The 16,344-nt window shown below is 52.0% G+C and overlaps 9 protein-coding genes across 9 annotated transcripts; 6 read left to right on the top strand and 3 right to left on the bottom strand.

The window, feature by feature from the left end:
• Positions 1–483: 483 nt before the first annotated feature.
• On the top strand, positions 484–951 carry TRIVIDRAFT_226340 (uncharacterized protein; the record flags this gene model as incomplete). The annotated part of the gene is made up of 1 exon (XM_014096950.1): positions 484–951. One exon carries the CDS (start codon positions 484–486, stop codon positions 949–951), a length of 468 nt encoding a protein of 155 aa, XP_013952425.1.
• Positions 952–1,480: 529 nt separating this feature from the next.
• On the top strand, positions 1,481–2,069 carry TRIVIDRAFT_67425 (uncharacterized protein; the record flags this gene model as incomplete). The annotated part of the gene is made up of 3 exons (XM_014096949.1): positions 1,481–1,930; positions 1,966–1,971; positions 2,043–2,069. 3 exons carry the CDS (start codon positions 1,481–1,483, stop codon positions 2,067–2,069), a joined length of 483 nt encoding a protein of 160 aa, XP_013952424.1.
• On the bottom strand, positions 2,052–3,891 carry TRIVIDRAFT_89271 (uncharacterized protein; the record flags this gene model as incomplete). Its single annotated transcript, XM_014096948.1, has 3 exons — positions 2,052–2,571; positions 2,649–3,702; positions 3,855–3,891. 3 exons carry the CDS (start codon positions 3,889–3,891, stop codon positions 2,508–2,510), a joined length of 1,155 nt encoding a protein of 384 aa, XP_013952423.1.
• Positions 3,892–5,091: 1,200 nt separating this feature from the next.
• Positions 5,092–5,473, top strand: TRIVIDRAFT_45030 (uncharacterized protein; the record flags this gene model as incomplete). Its single annotated transcript, XM_014096947.1, has 2 exons — positions 5,092–5,226; positions 5,315–5,473. The coding sequence occupies 2 exons, from the start codon at positions 5,092–5,094 to the stop codon at positions 5,471–5,473; spliced, it is 294 nt and encodes a 97-aa protein (XP_013952422.1).
• A 295-nt stretch (positions 5,474–5,768) lies between these two features.
• Positions 5,769–7,682, bottom strand: TRIVIDRAFT_80823 (uncharacterized protein; the record flags this gene model as incomplete). The annotated part of the gene is made up of 2 exons (XM_014096946.1): positions 5,769–7,486; positions 7,565–7,682. The coding sequence occupies 2 exons, from the start codon at positions 7,680–7,682 to the stop codon at positions 5,943–5,945; spliced, it is 1,662 nt and encodes a 553-aa protein (XP_013952421.1).
• Positions 7,683–8,491: 809 nt separating this feature from the next.
• On the top strand, positions 8,492–9,265 carry TRIVIDRAFT_92727 (uncharacterized protein; the record flags this gene model as incomplete). The annotated part of the gene is made up of 2 exons (XM_014096945.1): positions 8,492–8,808; positions 8,866–9,265. 2 exons carry the CDS (start codon positions 8,754–8,756, stop codon positions 9,249–9,251), a joined length of 441 nt encoding a protein of 146 aa, XP_013952420.1.
• Positions 9,266–10,011: 746 nt separating this feature from the next.
• TRIVIDRAFT_80821 (uncharacterized protein) lies at positions 10,012–11,777 on the top strand (the record flags this gene model as incomplete). Its single annotated transcript, XM_014096944.1, has 4 exons — positions 10,012–10,158; positions 10,245–10,336; positions 10,422–10,783; positions 10,845–11,777. The coding sequence occupies 4 exons, from the start codon at positions 10,152–10,154 to the stop codon at positions 11,641–11,643; spliced, it is 1,260 nt and encodes a 419-aa protein (XP_013952419.1).
• Positions 11,778–11,822: 45 nt separating this feature from the next.
• On the bottom strand, positions 11,823–13,465 carry TRIVIDRAFT_89257 (uncharacterized protein; the record flags this gene model as incomplete). Its single annotated transcript, XM_014096943.1, has 3 exons — positions 11,823–12,333; positions 12,411–13,152; positions 13,225–13,465. 3 exons carry the CDS (start codon positions 13,463–13,465, stop codon positions 11,937–11,939), a joined length of 1,380 nt encoding a protein of 459 aa, XP_013952418.1.
• A 1,260-nt stretch (positions 13,466–14,725) lies between these two features.
• On the top strand, positions 14,726–16,065 carry TRIVIDRAFT_89254 (uncharacterized protein; the record flags this gene model as incomplete). The annotated part of the gene is made up of 4 exons (XM_014096942.1): positions 14,726–15,046; positions 15,117–15,132; positions 15,254–15,358; positions 15,411–16,065. The coding sequence occupies 4 exons, from the start codon at positions 15,010–15,012 to the stop codon at positions 15,709–15,711; spliced, it is 459 nt and encodes a 152-aa protein (XP_013952417.1).
• Between the last annotated feature and the right edge of the window lie 279 nt (positions 16,066–16,344).

Genomic DNA, 16,344 nt, shown 5'->3' with positions numbered 1-16,344 from the left:
GACGTCTAGTTGTTCTCTACATATCTACATAGATTCTGCCCAACTCTACCATTACCGTACAATCTACAACTTTATCGATGAAGTTCCCATCAGATACGCCCGCGAATTTTAGAAAGTAAAGGTCCATGTCTTTGAAGTAGCCTACTCTTCACAGGGACAAAGGGCCACGGCAACACGAATGACTTGATGACGTGGCAAGGATAAACTAGGAGCCTTTGTCAACCCATATGCGCTTTCATGATCTTGAGGCTAACCTTTAGTCTCACAATAATTTCTTTCATTACGGTGCGTTTGAAGAGGCTCGAAGTAGCTCAAAGAGGTGCACAAGTTCACAGGTGCGCAGCCGTTCTACAAGCATCTATATAAAGCATGGCTGCTCTGCTGGATAAACTCGATAAATCTCTCCATCACTTAGCTGAAAAACATCAACACACACAAGAAAGAATCACCTACTCCCAGAAATACCAAAAAAAAAAAAAAAAAATGTCGTGGGGAGGCCACCCCCGTTTTGAGCAATGGATCGGCAAGACCAGATCCCCCGTGTTGTTCGACTGGATCAGCGAAACGCGCCTCGGCATTGAGGAAGAAGCCGGATTCTATCCCGAATTCTACGCGGCAGAGTATTGCCCAATCGATTCATATATCTACGAAATAGCCTATATGAAAAGTGACTTTTATATCTGGGCTTTTAAGCTTCCCCCTGGTAAACGGATGGAGGAGCTTTTGAGCGACAAGCAGATTCAGAAATTCGAGAATTTGAAAGGAGACGCCGTTACTCGGCGTCTCTGGCAGCTTTGGACCAATGTATGGCATCGTTTCCTATTCTGGGGACCAGGCGAATGGGAGACCGAGTTTCAGAAGTGTACAGACTTGGGGGACTTGGGTATGTGCCAAAGATCTATGCTTCGGAATGGCGTTGAAGTCACCAGGGCCCATATCTGGATAAAATAGCAGTGATGTGGCACGAACAAACTCATTTACAAGCTTCAACCGCAATGTAGCGAGATTTTGAAGATTCAAGCATTGTCAAGAAGAGAAATATACTGTTATTTTCATCAGTACTTTATTAGCTACCAAGTGACCTGCTAAGCAGAATACGTAAAACAGCATGCCCCATGAAAGATATAATTCTCCAAACTTTTCTCTTTTCCAAAGATTGCTTTTCAACATGACGTGTTAAAGGCCTCCAAAGACGTTTTACCAGTTCGTAGACATGTAGGTGTTCTTTGTTTGTTTGTTTCACACGGCTCCCAAGATAACTTTTTGCTTCAGAATACAGAAATTTCTTTCATCAAAGATGCTCAAAGAAGTACACCTATTCATAGTTGTGTAACTCTTCTTGGAGCATCTATATAATGCACAGCTGCTTTGTCTGATATGCTCAACAACCATCTTCCATGGTTTACACTCAACAACTTTTACACCATCCACGCATCTACACAAAATGGAAAAGAAGATTTCCTTCAAAATCACATACAAAATGTCGATTCGCGAGCTACTCGACCACTACACCCTGTTCGGCAAGTCCAAATCCCTCATCATCGACAGATTCTTCCAGGGTGTCGGCATCGCAGACTTCCGCATCCTACGCGGATTAAAAGTCAAACACAACATCTACAGATACTGCAGTATGTGGCACTACAATACTGTCCTTGTCATCGAAATGATCCCCATTCCTGGGGGCCAGATGCTCTGGATCTGGTTGCGCGATATTGAACGCTTCAAGGGCACTGAGTTTTCTGATCTCACAACTGTAACTGAAGTACCGGGATACTACGAATTCGTGATGGGGTGGAAGGATGTATGGTTAGGGCTCGTTAATGCGATATCGTACGAACTTCCGCATAAATTGGGTCGGCTAGAGAGCCATCCGTTTGCCAACGTGTTAGCCAAAGCGATCGATGCTAAGAAAGGGCTGAGTCTGACGGTGGTACATTTTTCGTTTTAATATATGACACTGACAAGTTGTTTGTGAGTCTCAACTACAAATTGAGGAGAGAAATATATGCCCGTTGTTATCACTAGTGCTTCATCAAATGTAGAGTGACCCATTTGCCAAGCATACGTGATCAATAACAAATTCCAATAGATTGATATAATCCTTTACAACCGTCAAACATGCAAACAAATAAATTGTTCAGCAACATTGCCTTGGTAGAAATGTAAACTTTGTAAATAGCATTCTTTCTCGGGAAATCTTTCTCTTGACCCCTACGCCTGTCAATCACCATAAAACTCTCCCCCTCTGCTAAGCAGCACCAAAAGCACGGCTATCCATCAAAAAGTAAAAAGAAAAGAATCTCTTCAAAAATCCCAAAGGAACAGTGCGAAGAGAAAGATGGAATGAAAACGATCAATTCAACCCAGGGAGATATAACGTGTTAAAACAAGTTGGTATCCTTCCAATTGGAGCCCTTTTCCAAGAAAAAAAAAATAGTATAACTTAGAAAGAAGAACGATGAAAAAGCAGCAGTCTTGGTGGTATCACAGGTATCGGGTTCATCTCATCACTCCCTCATCTTGACGTAGTTACTGGGGAAAATGCCATGCCTTGTTCCGATTTGACCGGTCCTAGGGATATCGTTAGACTTGTGTGCCATATGCAATGAGTTTTCTGGATACAGCCAGAAACAAAGACAAAAACTCACCACCAGTCGTTATCACTATCTGTCTTCTTTAATATCGTAATCACATCACCCTTCTTGAAGCCCAAATCGCCGGGCTGGTCCGCGTCAAAGTTGAACAAAGCCACGGCCTCGTTCGATTTCAATGCAGCCTGCTTGGCACCAAAGACAGGCTTAGGCGCGGTAGGACGGCCAGGGCCAACCTTTTTCTCGGGTGGCCTGTCCTGGAATCTATAGTCGTCGTCGAATCCCCTGGTCGCAAAAGTGTTTGAGCGTGAAGGCGGGTTGAAGTTCTGCCTATCGTAAACGTCGTCTTGCCAGGTGTTTGATCTTGAGCGGGGGTTCGGCTGGCCTTCGCCATACGCAGATCCCTGTCGGCCCTCCCACACAACGTCATCATGGCTGTCATCGTATATGGGCATGTCGTTGTACATGGTGTCGTCGGTAGTGCCGAGTCTCATGCCACTAAAAACCCTCGAGTTGAGGATGTTCATGAGAGGGGCGGCCTGCGGCGGAGGCGGTACAGTCCCAGTGAGCAGCTGCTGCGCCGTGTACCGCGTGCCGTACAGCTTCTCGTTGGCATCACGACGCTCAATGATGGCGGAGCCCTCGAGTGAGACACCAGCAAACAGACCCTTGGTCTTGGAGTAGCTGAAGATGCCGGACACACTCTTGAGCGAAGCTGCGCCGGCGGCCTCGGCATTGCGGCCAACGGGTCCCGCAGCCAATGAAACGTTGCCTCCCAGTGTGATGGAGCCAGCCTGCGCAAAAGTCTTGACGGCCGAGGTGTCGTTAAGAATGAAGACAAAGTCCGTCAGCTCGAAGCCGATCTGTCCGCCAAATCCGCCGCCGAGCGTTCCAATAGCGCTGGGAGCGCTCCAGGTTCCGTCAGGCAGTCGAGCGACCACGAGGCCACTGCCAAAGCGACCAGATCCGAGGAATCCGGCCTTGAAGACGGTGATGATGGCCAGGCCCTTTGCGTTGGACAGGATCGAGGGCGGAATCACCTTTTCGGGGCCAAAGGCCTGCCGCGGATTGATGAAGGACGAGAGGATCTTTCCGCATTTCTTGCATTCGGCTGTTTGGAGAGAGGAGAAGAGCAGAGTCAGCTTCCAAACTTGGCCAGGACTTCCATCTTCATCTTGATGACCAGGAACGTGGCGACCAGGGCGAGCCGCCACAAGCCAGACAGCAAGATATGACGTAGAGTCGGCGCGCGAATTAACTTACATGCCATGGAGGCCGGCAGAGGATTGTTGATGCCCATCTTGACCGAGTTTGCCTGCGCGAGGCCGTTCTGCCAGAGGCTGCTGTTGAAGGCGAGAGCCGGAGAAAAAGACAATGGAAGGGGAAAAAAAAAAAGAGTCCAGCAAAATCGCCAGAGGCAAGATCGGATCCTAGAGAGAAGGTGGTTGCGTCAGCAAATTCAGGCCATTGCGGTCACCAGGCATGGAAATATAGGCACTGCTAGCAGGGACTCGAGGGCGGGGTGGAGGGGGCGCAAGTCGGAGGTACCTGGTGGGCGCGTCAAATCGGCACGAGGCGCTGGTATGGGGTACTCGCGGAGCCGATAGCGCGTGCAGGCAGTTACAGCGCCTGGCTATTGCCGAATGGGCGCTAGAGGGCGCTGAAGGATTGAGCCTGTGCTGGAGCCTGTGCAGTAGCAGTGCAGTGCCGGCGTTGTCCCTTTGTGGAATCAATTGCACGATCAAATCCAAACCGTCAACCCAGCCACAGTTTGAGTGAGCATCCCGGGATACGGAACAAGAGAGAAAAGGGAGCACAACCAAGCAAGCAAGCAGCCCGCTGGCCTGTGGTCTTATTATACTGGTATACACGTAACGAACCGGACCATTACGAATCACTCACAGCCAGGAAAATCACACAACCCCCCGAACCGGTAAGCATTAAGCATCAATCCATCCTCCCAGCGCATCTCCAGACCGGAATCCCGGCCCCACCCGCCTTGAATGTTGCCCCGGCCGCGTGGCGCGTGGCGGTGCGAACATGCAGCGCTCAACTGTGCTTCAACTCCAGAGGCGCTGAAACGCACGGCGCACCACAGGGGGGACCGCCACTGAAACCAGCGCTAGTCTCCAGCACTCTGGTCCAATCCATCCCTCCGTCCGCCGTCAACCCATCATCACCACCACAATCTGAGCCTCGGAGCCATCGTCATCCATTTTCCCACTGACGTTGTTCAACTCGCTGCAATCTTTCCGCTTTCGCGCCGCGCCACGGCAGCCAGTAGCGCATCGACACTCCGGGACGACTCGCCGTTGGACGGCTTTCTTTGACGGGCGCATCAGCCGCAACCTCCCGCATCCCCAGACGAGGCTACCCGCCCTTTTCGACATATCCTCGTGATATCCAAGCCAAGCCCTCCAAGCAGACGAAGCGAGTCCAACGAGAGCCAACGTCTACATCCTTTTCAAACCGCCAAGCCATCCCCAACACAACCGCAGCCATGTCCGAAGCATACGAGCGCGAGCGCCAGAACAACGCCCGCCTGGAAGAGCTCTCCTCCAAAGTCACCGCCCTGCGCGGCGTCACCGTCGACATCTATGATAATGCCCGTGCCCAAGATGTCATCGACAACACTGTACGCTGAAAATCCGCTTCCTTCCCCTCCCCCCTGCCTTCCAAAAAACTCAGCCAAACAAAACTGACATGACCTCCCCTTTCCCTAGTCCGACACATTCACATCCATGGCCTCCCAGGTCAAAGGCTCTGCGACTAGATTAACGCGAATGGCCGCCTCGGGAAACAACGTCGCGATAATAAAGCTCGCGGCCATCATCATCGGGGCGTTTCTTCTTCTCTACTACGGCATCAAGTGGATCTTTTAAATGGCGGGCATATACAGTAGCATAGAACGGAGACTTGTTGGGGCGAGTCAGGCCGTGGAAAGGGTCTCTTTTTTACCTCTTGGTAATTGTCGTTTAGGATATACAAGGTGCAGTCGGACTTTAAAGACAATACCCTTGGCGTGTTATGGGGAGTTTTTATAAGCATTGGCTTCTTTTCTTTTTCTCTCTCAAAACAATAAATACATTATTGGGACAGACATTATCAATTATACCATATTTCAAGACGTAACAGGTCAGATAGATTCATCATCACAGGCACGCGGAATGCCATGACCACACAGCTCTATACCTCCTTTTTGCAATCTACAAGACTCCTAACATGCATAACAAACGCCCAGTAACATGCCCACCCTACCCAAGAGTGCAGCCCGGTAAATTAAAACCCTCTCCGTCCCCTCCCGGTCCTGCACCCAACTCGTCATTATAAAATATGTAGAGAGAAGCAATCTTACTGCCAAACATTAGAGAACAAATCCTCGTCACCCCCGAAGCCTCCCTTGGCCGCCGTGCCAGAGGTTGTTGGTCCGGTGCTGCTCGTCCAGCCGCCAAATTCTTCATCGGCGGCAACCTTGGGAGCCGGGTTGAAGCCCCCGCTAGATCCGGGGACAATTGGTGTGTTGGCAAAAGAAGCTCCCTCCCACCCAAGACTGGTCGACACCGGCTTTGGCAGCGAAGGGCTCTTCTGGGCAACCGGAGCGGCCGTCGTTGAGCTACTCCACTCATTCCCACCCCAGACATCAGCTCCCGACAGGTTGGCCCCACCAATCACGGTTGCGGTCGAGCTTGGTGCAGGGGCAGGCACGGGAGCAGCGGGTTTGTTCTGGGGAGATGAGAGATTGAAGACGGAGTTGGACACCGGGACGCTCGGTTGGGCGATTGGCGGCGACACCGGTTGGGTAGTGGCGGGCGTGGAGAAGTCGAACAGATCATCCATGGCAGATGATGCCTTGGGGGCAGCCGGGGCAGCGGCCACAGGCGTTGAGAAAGCTCCAAATCCGCCAAATCCAGAGCTGGAGTTGGAGGGCTTCGGTTGGTGAGATTGCGCAGGCTTCGAGTCAAAGAAGCTGCCTCCGCTCAGGCCGCCAAATGCATTGCTGTTGTTGGATTGAGACGCTGCCGCTCTGGTGCCCAGGCTGGCAAAGGGATCGACTGGTGGCGGCCTGGCAGCGGCCAAGTTCAAGTTGCCAAAGGCATCGTTGAAGCCGCCCATTGAGCCTTGTGGTGAGTGGTGGCTCATGGTAGGGGAGGCCGGGCCTCCAAATCCATGCTGCTGCTGCTGCTGATACTGCGGGGGCTGCGGCTTGGGGGCAGAGGCATATAGCGACAAGATGGACTGTTTCAGGTCAGGTCTTGACTGGCCTCCGGAGGCGCTGACCCCTGGAGTGCTTGCTGGCCGCGGTGGTGCGTTGGCTTCACCAAAGAAATCAAGGCCAAGCAGCGAGTCCTTGGTGCCAGTCGTCTTGGGAGGAGCGGGCTCGGCCTTGGGAGTGACCCTTCCAACGGGAGGTCCGCTATTCGCCCGCACTGGCACAGGGTCATCGCCACCGATGAGATCTCCTACGGCGGGAGCCGGGATAGGGGCCCTTCGCGGTGCCTGTGATTGTCCAATCGAGGCTTTTCTGATGGACTCGTTCCTCTCGACGACCTGCTTCTCCTTGACAAGACTTAGGGGAACGTCGTCGTCGGCCGCAGCATCCAGGGTAGAGGGGTCTGGAATTGGTCCTTCCATTGTCCATCGCTTCAACTCGTATTTGGTGCGGATGAAGTTCTCGATCTTAGATTCGGATGGCGTGTGGCCGGGCGCCAGCTTGGCTTCCCAGTATTTGTTGGCGCGCGCATTGCCCCAGTTCAGCACGCTTTGGAGCTGCTCGTCGGTCCATGAATCGAGATCGACCGACTTGACTCTGCTAATGTGGGTGCCCATGCCGCGGTGAATGCCAGAGCATCGAATGCAGATGAAGACACCCAGGTTCCAGCTGGCCCATCGGGGGTCTAGTGAACGACTCTGTGGTTAGTTTCTAGACGAAATTGATGGAGAGAGAGAGATTGGACAGTGGCGGGCTGGCATACGCTTGTTCCGCTTGCAATCGGCGCAGACCTTGTTGGGCTCGAGCTTCAGGAGACTCTTGATGGTCGCCTGGTTCTGCGCCGCCCGCTCGGCGCCGGGATTTGGGGCTCGTCTCGACATGGCGGATCAGATTTCGAAGGAGGATAATCGAATGTTGGATAGACGGGGTTTGCAGAAAGGCGGTTGCCTTGTATTTATGCTGTGCAGCGAAGAGCGAAATGCGGCAGCCTGGAGCAAAGTGTCGTGTGTGGCCTCTTCGGATATTTCCCAGTTGCAAGTTGACCGCACCCCACGAAAGCCGCCTCCTGTATCAGACATCAATAGCTAAGTAGCCACGCTGCAGGCCCCATTGTCGGCAGCACCTCGGAAAGCAATGGCATTGGACGAAGCCTACCCTGCAGCCGACAGATACTGGCTTGGCGGATTTCATAATACTACCGTCACTACGGAGTGCTGCGAGTTACGATGAGATTTTTGTTGGATGGAGGATTTGTAAACTATATAGATAGAACAGATGGATGATTCAACTGACGTTAAAGTAGGAGACTGATTGGACTCGGCGTGGTGCAGCTTCATGGTCTGCAATACTGCCCCAGTATTACAGTGTTAGACATGGATGTGGGCGCTGAAACGAGTCTCAGACACGCTTCATGCAGAACAGCTGTGGAATACAACTAGAACTGGCACTGTATTCCACAACAGGCGGCAGTGATGTTGCTATTCCAATTAATTAGGTAGCAGCTTGTAGTTCAATGGAAGCTAAACGCAAAGCCTTAGCGCTGATTCTTCAGTGCTCAATACGGCATAATACAGTGTGTGGGGGCCTCATTTGGATGATGCAATTGATTCCATTGCGGCTATACACAGATTTGTCAAAAACCTCGTTGCGGCTATACGCCATCTTCCAAATACTATCAGCCAATTAAACACTCAACGCATCTCCTATCAATACATATAAAGGAGATCAAATCGTCGCCTCTCTCGTCTATATCAGGAACATCATCAACACCGCCATTCATGCGCTTTGTGCCTGCATTCTCACGATTTATCTTTTCCCTGTCTACTTTCGCCCGTGTCAAATCCCCGCATCAGCTTCGACAACGCGCACTGCAACCGCTTCGCTTGCAATCCATGTCTAGCATTCCGTTCTTGAGCGCTCTATTTGGTTCATCATCCAAACCCTCATCCAACATGACGTACCCCGATCAGAGAACCGAGGACGAGTGGCGCGCCATTCTCAACCCAAGTGAGTTCATTTTCAGCTTTGCGACTACGACTTCATGTCACTAACACATTGCCATAGCTCAATTCCGAATTCTCAGAGAAAAGGGCACTGAAGCCCCCGGCACTGGAGAGTTTGACAAGCACTACCCCAAGGAGGGCGTCTACACCTGCGCTGCCTGCGATGCGCCGCTCTACAAGGCCACTCACAAGTTCAACTCGGGTTGCGGCTGGCCGGCGTATTTCGACAGCGTCCCTGGTGCAGTGACTCGACATGAGGACCGAAGCTTTGGTACGGTGCGGACTGAAATCGTCTGCTCCAACTGCGGCGGTCACTTGGGCCACGTTTTTAAGGGAGAGGGGTTCTCTACGCCAACGGATGAGCGCCATTGCGTGAACAGCATCAGTTTGAAGTTTTCACCAGAGGACAAGGTGGTTGAGGGCAGCAGCAAGGATACCAAGGCATAATGGCCGAGTGATGGAGTGGGCTGGCGATGTATATAATGAGCATTCGAAAATTGTATAGGCTATGCAAGCCGAATCTAATAGCAGCACGCGTGGTTTTGAATAAGTAATCGATTAAAATAAGGTATAATTGCACGTGGGCAAGGACATGCATGCATTGATATGACGTGTGATTTGGATCTGAGATTGAATCTAGCCTCGGCAGCGTATCGCGAAGCTGAGAATTTGGCAGATGAGCCCCAGATAATGAGAACGCCGCGCAATGGTGGCCCAATCCCACAGCACTACCAGATGGTAAATTTAGCTGCCACTAGGAAAAACCCATTTTCAGCTTTTTCACAAGCCAACCCAGCCAACCGCATGTACTCTCAGCTTCTCCGTCATGTGTAATGAGCTGACGGAGCGGTGCCGGAACCAGCCAGAGCAATGTTGCCGCATTACATGCACATGCACTCAGGCCCCATAATACTCGGCCGGCGTGCAATAATCGACTCCCTCAGCGAAGGCGAACAGACGCCCATCTGATTACTCAAACGGCTCGCCCCATGACCATGACAGCGGCGGCAGCAAGTTGGAGTAAAAAGCCAAAAGCTGGGGAACCCCAAAGGGCCATCGGCATGTGAAAGGCGCTAAGGCCAATGCGGGAGCGCACTAACAATTTTTGGGGGATTGGAGATGCCTCGGCCGAACTTGGAGTGTCAGCATTTGAGCCACCTGTTTGGGGATTTGGAAGGGTCAACACACCCGAGGTCAGCCGGATTGATTATAATACTCCGTGCACGTCTTCTCTTTCTTTTTCTCTTTTACATTTTTCACTTCATCTCTCTCTCTACACCTCTCCTTCACCTCTCTTTCTAGTCCTACATCCCCTTTTCTCCCACTATCTTTACACATTCTCACAAAATGGGCGGTAAGTGATTCCCGCCACAGGACGATCAACGCCCTTGATCATCTGCCTGCTTAGATTTTGACTTCTAACATTCTTATTTGCAACAGCCGCCGACAGAATTTCCCAGATTGGAGGCCAGATCTCCGGCAACCCTACCGCCGGTGGCCGCGACAAGATTCTCGAGAAGCGACCTGACGATGTATGCTCCAACCCTCACACACCCTCTCCTCCCTCGATGTAATATCTACAGCAGAGCAAATACTCATGTGAAACTCCCAACCCAGGTCGTCGTCACTGCCGCCTGCCGCAGCGCCTTCACCAAGGGCGGCAAGGGTGGCTTCAAGGACACCCCCGCCGCCGACATCCTGGCCGGCGTCCTCAAGGCCATCATCGACCGCTCCAAGATCAACCCTGCGCTCGTCGAGGACATCGCCGTCGGCAACGTGCTTGCGCCGGGTGCCGGTGCCACTGAGTTCCGCGCCGCCGCTTTTGTCGCCGGCTTCTCAGAGGAGACTGCCGTGCGGGCGCTCAACAGACAGTGCTCGTCTGGCCTGCAGGCCTGCGTCGACGTGGCGAACCAGATCAAGTCGGGCATGATTGACATTGGTATTGGTGCTGGTGTGGAGAGCATGAGCTTGAACTATGGGTGAGTTCAGAATAATTTTCTGGTGCCTGTGGGCTACCGAAAACTGACAATGAATGAATAGCCCCGGCGCCGTGTCCGAACTCTCCGACGACTTCGCAAAGGTCAAGAAGGCTGCCGACTGCAAGGTCCCCATGGGTGTTCTCTCCGAGGCCATGGCTGTGGATCTCGGCATCACCCGTGAGTCCCAGGATGCCTTCGCCGCCGCTTCATACCAGAAGGCCATCAAGGCCCAGAAGGAGGGCCTCTTCAACGACGAGATCGTTCCCCTCAAGGTCCGTGTCCAGGACCCCAAGACGGAGGAGTGGAAGGAGGTCGTCGTCGACCGCGATGACGGCGTCCGTGACGGCATCACCGCCGAGTCCCTGAGCAAGATCCGCCCTGCCTTTTCCAAGACCGGTTCCATTCACGCCGGAAACGCCAGCCAGGTCTCTGATGGCGCCGCCGCCGTGCTGCTCATGCGCCGCTCAACCGCCGAGAAGCTCGGCCAGACGATCATCGGCAAGTACGTCGCCGGCGCCGTCGTCGGTGTCGCTCCCCTGCTCATGGGCCAGGGCCCGTGGAAGGCCATTCCCAAGGCCCTGGAAAAGGCCGGCATCTCCAAGGACGATGTAGACATCTACGAGATCAACGAGGCATTTGCCAGCCAGTGCTTGTGGTGCGCCAACCAGCTGGGCATTCCCCACGAGAAGATCAACCCCAAGGGCGGTGCTATTGCCTTTGGCCACCCCCTGGGCTGCACTGGCGCTCGCCAGGTTTCTACACTGCTGTATGAGCTCAAGAGGACGGGTAAGAAGGTTGGCAACACATCCATGTGCATTGGCACTGGTATGGGCATGAGCGCCGTTTGGGTTGCCGAGTAAAATGGATGATAATCATGGGTGCGGGGTATATATGAGGATGAATTTGTACGAATAGAAAACGAGTCTCTTGTTTGTGTTCTCATAACATGCAGAGAACAATCTAGCATAGAAATATTGGATACCTGATATTAATTTGAAAACTGGCCCTCTGCGGAGAAATTGTGACTTTTGTAGTCTGTATCTCGTAAAAACCCGAGTTCTAACAACAGTACATGCTTTTTCATATTGCTGATGGCTGGAAATCTTGTCGCTGCTAATTACTGATACACCTACATCGCTTCGCATCATCTTATTCAAAAACCTTCGATCTGGGTGCCCATATTCTTCTGCTTGGCGACCTCAACCAACTTTGTCCCAACCACCAGGTCCATCAAGCCTACCCCCACGCTCTTATAGACGACGGTGCCGTCCCGCAACCAGCGCGACAGGGCGTCGTCCTTTTGCTTCTCCTTGTCCTTATCGGATAAGTTGCTCGAAGTTTTGCGGAAGTGCTTTGAAAAGGTCGATCTGTGGCCTGAAGAAGTTGTGCTTGAGGGACTTGGCGGCAGGTCGCTGTAGACTGTGTTCATGGATGAGGTTCTGTCTGAGATGTCCAGCTCTGAGAAAGAAGAGGTTTGTGACATGACTTCGGAGGCTTCGGACTCTGACTCGTCAACGGCCATTCGGTGAAGCATCACGAGTTCGCCAAGCCTTTAATAATCAACGTTAGCTTGGCGCGCGCCCAGACTGATATCGGGTTATCATGGGACAGTGAGGGGCACACTTACTCTACAAGTTGGGTGGGCGGGATTTTTGCATGGATAATCTCTCCGGCTTCTGTCAAGGCGCCATCCAATGTGTCCACTATGATGACGCCGCCCTCGTCGGCGTGCTTGTGGAAATGTCTGTGGCCCTTTTCACGTGGCTTTGTGACAAGCTGGAGAAGACCTTCGGGCAGCTCTCTCATCTCTGGCGTATAACTTCCCACCGCGACAATGAGCCGTCCCTTTTTTCTACCTTCATGGCTTGTGAGGATTGAGGCGTCGAAAAGATCTTCCTGAGATGGAGTGCAGCAGTAGATAATGTCGGCATTGCGGATATACTCCTTCTGCAGGCGGTTGAACTCATGGAAGGTGGGCGTCAGGATAGTAAACTTTGCCGCCTCCCAGCCCTCGCGCACCTTGACCTCGTGTGGAATAATGGTAAACTTCTTAAGAATGCGGCCAGCGCTGTCCGAGAAGCGGTGGTTGATGATGTTGACGTGCTTGATTGTGCTTCCCCTCATCATGAGGGCGAGACGCACATGCCAGTACGCCTGCATGCCACTGCCAAAGACGGTAATGGTCTTGACGTGGTTGCGGCGATAGACGAGACATAGCGAGGCCAATGCTGTGCGGAAAGCAGTGAGCGTGCTGGCGTGAACAAGGCCAATGGGCGTGCCATCTGGTGCGAACAGATTCACAACTCCTGTTGGGCTAATCTTCTGGACCGAGGGGTCTTTTGTTGCCTCGGCAGCAGTGAGGGACACCACTTTATACAAGGTCAGTATTCGTGATTAAACAATATGAAGATTGTCAATGTAAAAGTTTCTGTGTCACATACCTTTACAGCCCATGCCAGAGGGGCCGCATGATGGCATATACAGAGTCGTGGCCTGAGTATCCGGATGCAACGTCGAGACACGATGCGGCTGCTGGAAAACTCCTAAGCCGTCGGTACCCAGGTTCGTTGAAAAGGCATGTAGTGCATCAGCCAAGGTGCTTCTAAACTCCTCCAGCTCATCCAGACTCAGGGTTTCCAGGATATCCTTGACTTGGTCATCTGAGAGAACCGTCAAGGTCATCTTGGCAGTGAGGCTATTCTTGAAACCAGTTGGAGGGGAACTGTTGATTTGAGCTCAGGGCACTGATAAGCAACAGGTACCTGGCCGACAAGGATCCGCTAAAAGCCAATGGCTGAAGACGAGACAAAAGCAGAAAGGTACGGTATGATGGATGCCAGACGTCTATGAAAAGATTGACGTCTGCTTGTACCTGCTACCTATGCTATGACAGCAGTTGTAGCAGTTCTGTTCACGCAATGAGAGACGGCTGACATGATGTAACCGCGCCCTTGGCACCGGTCCGGCGTTGAGGAGTTTGTGGAGTCTGGACGGAGAGACTGTTTCCCCACACGTACATGGTAGAAGAAGCAGCCATCGTATTCGGCTTTTGTCTGTGGGAGGCGAACTTGGATATGGCTTGTTCAATGATTTGCGCTGGTAAGCTGGCGCCTCATGGAGTTTATATGCTCCAGGGTAGATGAATGGCTAGTTGACGATCCTGCATTGGACAAGCAACGCTCAGGCACCGGATCAGCGGCCCGTGTTTGCGTAGGTCAACCATCTTGTGGGAGAATGTGTGGTTGTCACGGCGCATTCGCTTAAATGCGTATACACCACTCTATAGAATACTTGCCCAGCCAAAGGGTTTAACGTTTGCCCATCATGTGCTAGGCGGTTCGCGTCCAGCGCCCAGTGACATTTCCTTCGTATTGCAATAGAGTGGACAAACTGCTTCGCCGCAGCCTCTTGCCACGTACTAGCCTACGTCACAAAGGTTGCCCATGATGCATCTGTATTGTAGCTGCCTGGGGAGAGTGTAGGCAAAGACTGTGAAGAATGAAATTCTGCTGCCTGAGGAGGATGATCTACTGTAAGAAGACTACTCGCAATAGACCGAGTGGTACTGAAACACGGCATTTGGTATCGTGGACGGTATTAGAATCATGGATATAAAGACATTTGATGTCTCGTTGATACATATCTCGGAACAATCCTCTCAGACTCGGGTCGCTAAAGGCCCTGTGCGAAAACCCCCCTGTAGCCTCAACTGTTCCAGCAGCTGCGCCCCAGCAGTCTGGACCCAATCGGCTGCCCGTTGCTGGCACGGAGGAAATTCAAAGGTACCCGGATACATTGCCCCAAGTTGCAAGTACAAAGGCCCCAAGACCACGCCGTCTCCTTTCCCGCATAGCCCTGCGTCTCACCTGCAGGGCCGCTCGTACTCTCTACTGGTGCCACCCGTACCGACTCGCTCGTTCCTCCATTCCTTCGGCCGCTATACCGCAACGGGTACTAAATCAACCTGGCCAGAAGAGGCTCGTCACCCTCGTCCCTTGGACAACGTCGACATTCCACCTTTGTCCTCCTTGCCATCGACAACCGCATTCACCAGAGCGCCCAGAATCTCGTCTCAGGCCACGTCGCGCAAGCTCTCACCGTCTCATCGCCATCTCTGAACCGCCGTCTCGCTTGCAGGGCCATTGCGCGCATCGCGAACAAATCGCTTCCCATTCCTATACACCGTTTTGCTGGCTGCTGGACAGCTTCGTCGATAATCCGCCAAAATGACGCTCAAGGAGGAGTTCCAGACCCGAAATTTCAGTACGTCGTCTTTGCGCATCCCGGAAACAAGTTGAGGCTTGGACCGCATCAATGCTGACCACAGTGACAGGTATCTACGGACAATGGTAAGTTCTCGAATGCGCCAGCTGCGAGACGGATACTTGAACGAGTCTCTCGATTCGAAGCGGCACAACATATGCTAGTTCTTTGGAGGAACGTTTTTCTAACCTGAATTCGACTTCACAGGCTCGGAATCCTGTCCATGATTCTCTGCTTCGCGACCGGGCTGTCCAACATCTTTACGCTCTTCTCTAAATATGCCCTCCTGATTATTTTCTGCGCCTTTGCTCTGTAAGTCATCAAGGCCTGTCGAGCCAATACAGTCGGCTAATCGCATTTTCAGGGCCTCATCCCTCATCATCTTGTTTATTGAGGTGCCACTGCTGCTCAGAATCTGCCCGACGTCCGCCAAGTTCGACGAACTCATCCGCAAGGTCAGCTCCAACTACATCCGAGCAGCCACCTATGGCACCATGGCCATTGTCCAATTTCTTAGCACCATTATTGTGAGCTCGAGCTTGATTGCTGCGGCAGTTTTCCTGCTGCTGACGGCCATCTGCTATGGTCTTGCTGGACTCAAGGGCCAGGCCTTTATTGGAAGCAAAACTCTTGGCGGTGCGGGCATTGCCCAAATGATTGTCTAAGATCCTTGCTGCGTGATATCTGCGGTGGGGAGGAAAAAGGGGTGAGAAGAAGGGGCACACGTTAACGACATGTTTTACTGCATCAAACGACGCATGATTCAGAATGAACTGGGCGTAGTGACGAGGCTTGGAACTTGGACAAAAATTTTGCAAGCGGCTAAACGAGATGATGTCTTTTTTTTTTGCATGTATTACTTCTGACCGCTTGCATGGGGTTGTTAGTGGGCCTTTGTACCCAAAGGGATTTCGGCGTCGGGAATGAGGCCTCATGGCCTATGGTTTGATTTCGACAGTTGCCGTTGCGCATTTCTTAACATGGTTGTGTTTAGTGGAATAGAGTTTCTAAATGCTGTTACTGCTGTTTGTTTTTGCCTCGTATACGATCCATTGGGCTCTGACTTTTGTGTATGAAGATGCTTTCCATTGGGAGCGTTGCTGAACTTTTGCGTTGCATGGGTTTGTGTCTTTGGCGTAGCATCCCATTTTGTTTCTACTTGTGTTACCCCGACTGACATGTATTGACATGTGAGAAATTAGAGTCAAGTGTCTGGTATTGTGCAGAGCCTCGATCTGGTGAATAGTAATCGTAATTGAAAAGAAAGGGGAATATATCTCTTTCTTTTCCTCAGCAAC

This window comes from Trichoderma virens (genome assembly GCF_000170995.1).
Source record: "Trichoderma virens Gv29-8 chromosome Unknown TRIVIscaffold_87, whole genome shotgun sequence".
Taxonomy (NCBI): domain Eukaryota; kingdom Fungi; phylum Ascomycota; class Sordariomycetes; order Hypocreales; family Hypocreaceae; genus Trichoderma; species Trichoderma virens.
Note: the sequence above shows the minus strand (reverse complement) of the source record. Positions and strands in the feature narration are given on the sequence as shown.